The sequence below is a fragment of the Macrobrachium nipponense genome, chromosome 20 (genome assembly GCF_015104395.2).
Source record: "Macrobrachium nipponense isolate FS-2020 chromosome 20, ASM1510439v2, whole genome shotgun sequence".
In the NCBI taxonomy this organism is placed as follows: domain Eukaryota; kingdom Metazoa; phylum Arthropoda; class Malacostraca; order Decapoda; family Palaemonidae; genus Macrobrachium; species Macrobrachium nipponense.
Genome location: NC_061089.1, coordinates 33,488,534 through 33,493,533, shown reverse-complemented (window position 1 = coordinate 33,493,533; position 5,000 = coordinate 33,488,534). Strand labels below are relative to the sequence as shown.

Here is a 5,000-nt window from a genome sequence, read left to right as displayed (position 1 = left end):
AAACATAAAAAAATTATATAAGTATAATTCTATATATATATATATAATCATATATATATAATATATATATATATGTATGTATATATATATAAATATATATATATATATATATATTCGATATAAAATATATATATATATATAGATATCTATATATATATATATATATATATATATATATATATAGATATATATATATATATATATATATATATATATATATATATATAAATATATATATATATATATATATATATATATATATATATATATTTATATATGCATATATATACACATATATATACATATACATGATAATAATAAAAGTCTCCAGTCAATGTTTCCTACAAAGTCATCCTTTTCTCGAGGATGGTAAAAAAAAAAAAAAAAAAAAAAAAAAAAAAAACATTCCAAGGACATCGTTGTTCTATGGGGGATGTATGGGAGGGAGAAGTCTCTGGTATCAGCTGAATGAATTGTATCGCAAAGTTCAATAAATTTTCTCAAATATTAAACTTCTTTTTGTAGTGGAAAACATCGTTTCATGAAGATGAGTCACGGGATCCTTTTGAAATGCAGGACAAATTTATTTTCGAGTAATTTAGGGCTGGTATCCTGGTGTAGTGATTTATTGGAGTGAAATATTATATATCGAAGGTTTTGCTGAAATCGACTGAAACTGATTCGGTACCGTTTTTGTTTCACCTTGTCAATTCCTTGACCTTAACATTCTCAAGAAGTTAGAGAGAATGATAAGTATTTCAATTATTTTTGTGGACGTTGCTTATTGGGATATTTTAGCAGCTCAAGAAAGTACCTCATTTTTTTTACTTTTAAGGTGTCCCATGTATTCATCAGCATAAGTTTTTCCTGTATTTTTTTTTTACCTTATTTGAGAAGGTATTTCCCTGTACCTTCTCTTACTTCCTAATGAACACCATACTATTTTTTGGAAGCTTGAGTTTCAACTCGATGGCTTCCTCAGTAGGCAGGTTCCATATATATAGAGATCTTCATTCTTCTGATTAATAATAATAATACTTAGCTCAATAGAGCGTTAGTATGGAATACTATGAAATTCTGACGGAGCAGACTTTAAAAATAGTAAGAAATAATTCTGCAATTCTGTTTGCTGTCAGCTTCACCATGAAGAACAAAACAAAGCCAGTCTAGGACATGATCATTTGGTGATCGTTTCAAGGCCAACGCTAAACGAAATTGTGATTATAACCCCCCAGCACATGCCAGACAACCCCTCACCTCCCCGCCCCCCTACACGAACTAAAATGTTCAGCGGCCGGTCACGTGCTTTCGTCAAAGGCACAATTGTGCCTGAACTCTGGCCAAGGCCAACCCTTGCAGCGCAGAAGGGCTACAAAAGCTAGGGGAGAGGGCGTGCCGTCAGTCGAAGGTGATTCCTGCTCCTGCTCTTCCACCTCTTCGCCTTCTCCGGAGAGCCAATTCAGCCGAAGCGCCCTCTGAGTCCGAGACCGGAAGAGTCACGCCGCAATTCTTCTTCTGCTTCCTCTGCTTCTTCTTCGTGGCTCCAGCGATGGAAACTTCGACAGCCTGTCTGGTCTTCGCGACCCTGCTAGCTTCTGCCTGCGTCTGTCAGGTAGTATTTTTTGTCTGTCTGTCTGCCAGTTTTAGTGTAGGACTCTTCTTTTCTAGTTCTGTAGGCAGAAAAATCGAATAAGAACCGATTTTAAACTCTGGAAATTTAAAAGATGTTTACGTTTGTTTCAAAACGGGTTAAAAATGAAGCGTCTGTGAAATAATCTTATGCTCAGATTTAATACTGTGATGGTCTCTACACAAAGAGAGAGAGAGAGAGAGAGAGAGAGAGAGAGAGAAGAGAGAGAGAGAGAGAGAGAGAGAAACTGTTTCCTCAATCCAGTGGATTTGATTACTGTCTTTTTTATTCTTAAGCAAAGGAAATTCACCATCAACTTTTTTCTTCCATGTAGTTGAACTGAGCAACGAAAATATTAGAAAGAGGGAATAGATAGTTGATGGAAAAAATGAATCATTCCAAAAATATTGTAAGAAATAACGTCGGTCTATTTCTGATACGAAATTGTAATCATTTCTGAAACTGAGATTTTGAACTCAATTGTTGTTCTGATGTCAGAAGAGAGAGAGAGAGAGAGAGAGAGAGAGAGAGAGAGAGAGAGAGAGAGAGAGAGAGAGAGAGAGAAGAAAGTTTGAGAGAAACTTTCTCTCCTTTCTCATTCTTAAGTTTTGAAAGCCTTGATCAAATTTATAATGATTGTTCTTCTTACTAATTGGGTGCAGGAAGGCCAAATCTTTAATCCCTGCTGTCTCAGTTGTCCTGTTAATGGTTGGAAGCAAAGGCCTTAGTATTACTGAAAGCTTGGTAATGGCAGATTCTCATATCAGCGAGATTCTCTTTAAAGTCCTTTAGCAATGTCAGTTCTAACAACCAAAAATGAGGTCAAGTTCACAAAAGTTCTTACTGAATAATAATAACTGGCTAAAGAAAACCTTCTTGACATGAGCTGGATATGGAATGGAAGTGAGTGGAGAAAATGCTTCAGAGAATACGGAATAAATGACCTTGTGTTAGAGCGCAGCTGTTTCTGTGTGACTCCAATATGCAGTGTCTTCTGTCTCTACAGTGAGGCTAGACAACAGACATTTGTTTGGAAGTGCTAAATGTTTTTGTTTACCACAGAAAAGTAGGCCAACCATTTTATAGATGTGGAGTCACACTAACCCTTTTTTTATGTTTTAAAACATACATTCAATCAAGATAGGAGTCGACTTTCAAGGAATGGTCCAGTCAACAACATAAAAAAAACTCGAACAATTGCCAAAAAATGAATGAAACTTTTTTTTTTTATTCTTAAACGTTGTAAATCCAAGACCCAGTTAAATCTTTGTATTCACTGCCTCACTTTTAGTTTTTTGAGACCTGCAAAGAATCAGATGTTCTCTGTCAAGTGTCGTTGACTCCCAGGGAATCTAATCAGGAAAGTCAAGGATGAGACTTTTACCAGAATGAAGAGTCACAGGGATCTTTTCTGGCACGAGATTTATTCTAAGACTGCCGCCTCTTGCGCCGTTCAAATGATTGGCGACGCTGAATGTTCAGTCAGTCTTCGAATGGAAAAAACAAACTCTAGGTAGTTTAGTTATGAAATGTGGCGTTGTCTTTTGTTTTAGAATTTCTATTTTAAATACACGTATATTCTATGCCAACTACCGTAAAATAAGTGCAGACCTCTTATTAGAATTTACATCAAAACCATGTCTTCCGTCTTCATTCTATGCTTACACGGACATGATAATCCTTTTGTTACTTGCAAATGAATCTTATCTGATGTCTGACCAAGATTCAGTGGCAAAAAGGCTTCCTGAATTCCACTAAATCAATAGCGCCACCGACAAATATTTTGACAAGGAGATTCAGACCTTCCCAAATTCACAACTGGCGAACGCGATTCAAAACGTGTCCATCATCGGGAATTTAAACCAGAACAGTTTTTCTTTCTTTCACTATCGTTTAAGGAAAGATGTTGACGCTCATTCATATTTCTTCCGACTCTTCGATGTTTTAGGAGAGAAGACATCGCCAGTAGACTCACAGCTGTTTCCCATTTTTCTATCTGAAGCGGTTTAGAGAAGCCACGTTTAAAACTCGTGCAAACGGCGGGCATCACCGTCTTCCATGACTGAGATCGAGCACGTATGTCAGGCAGAAAGTGCATGCGGGGAGAGGAACCCCCAACCAACTGTAGTCCACGAGGTCACCCATAAAAGCTGACCTGAGCTGCGGTTCGAATTTTGACACCGAGTTCAAAAAGTCGTCATCCTAGTCACTGTCTTTCAGCCAGTGATTCAAGACGTGACCATGAAGGCAGCGTCGTTCCTGCTGCTCTGACCTTAAACGTCGGTGTAGAATAATCTTTTGATTTCCTCTGTTTTCTGAATTTCAATGAGTTGTGTGTTTGTTTCGGTTATTGAGTTAGTTAGTGTGGATGCTTGCTTCTTCCTGCCCGAGGTGGCAGGAGGGTTCTGTTCCTAATAGTAATACTTATTTATGACTTAGACCGTCGACGGATGGGATGGCCTTTCGCAGTCATTGTCTCGCTTCGCTGTCTAACTTCTGGGATCACAGGTCCTTTTTTCCCCACACCGTTGGGGGGACTGTGGAAGGAACAGCCTCCCCACTGAGGATGTTGTGAAACTGGAAACTCTGAGGTTTACGCGAAGAAGCAATGCATGGCTACTCTAATACAGTTCTCCTTTTTTAGAAAGAATTGATTTATTTTCATTTATTTATTTTTCATTTGCTAAATTTATCTGTTTTTTTTAATAAGTGATGATCTCCTCTTTCCGTATTTCCTATTACCTTCTGTTGCTTTTTTGGAATGAACATCATAAGATTCTTTGGAAACTTCTGGAATTTCATGTGGATGGCCCCTGTGGTGGGCTTCTTCTTCTTGTTCCATATGAATAGGTTTCTTCTTCGTCTTTTGAACAATGATAATCATAAGAATAGTTTAGCTGACAGGACTGGATTATATATATATATATATATAATATATATATATATATATATATATATATATATGTGTGTGTGTGTGTGTGTGTGTGTGTGTGTGTGTTATGTGTGTGTGTGTTATGTGTGTGTACTTATGTATGCCATACAATGTTGTATCAATTTTTCTTTCGAAAGAAACGGAAGATGACTCTTGTCAAGACTTGATCTGCGCTGCTTGTAACTTTTAGTTAACAGTTCCTTAGAAGCTCATGACTTGTTACTGCTATTACTTACCTAATGCTATTTAAAGGGTGAATTTTGCATGCAAAAACCTTTAGAAAAGGTTTGTTGTTATTATTATTATTACCTACGTCCCTTACTCGTTTTTCTTTTGTTTTACAGTCGCAGCCCGGTCTTCCAAAGGGTAAGAGCCTGGATAGGAGGTTGGAGCTAACAAAGGTCAAGTGATTTTATCTTTGGTGACTTTGTTAGCTTT

General features: G+C 36.9%; 2 protein-coding genes across 4 annotated transcripts in view; one reads left to right on the top strand and one right to left on the bottom strand.

Annotated features, from left to right (window-relative positions):
* LOC135224687 (moesin/ezrin/radixin homolog 1-like) overlaps positions 1-5,000 on the bottom strand; it is a 255,569-nt gene that overhangs the window by 180,837 nt on the left and 69,732 nt on the right. The window lies entirely within an intron of this gene.
* The window catches only part of LOC135220921 (latent-transforming growth factor beta-binding protein 4-like), a 7,218-nt gene continuing 3,569 nt past the window's right edge, over positions 1,352-5,000 (top strand). Inside the window, exons 1-2 of the mRNA XM_064258559.1 lie at positions 1,352-1,612; positions 4,907-4,928. Coding sequence (XP_064114629.1) covers positions 1,550-1,612; positions 4,907-4,928 — 85 coding nt within the window. The 5' untranslated portion in view covers positions 1,352-1,549. The remainder of the gene's footprint in view (positions 1,613-4,906; positions 4,929-5,000) is intronic.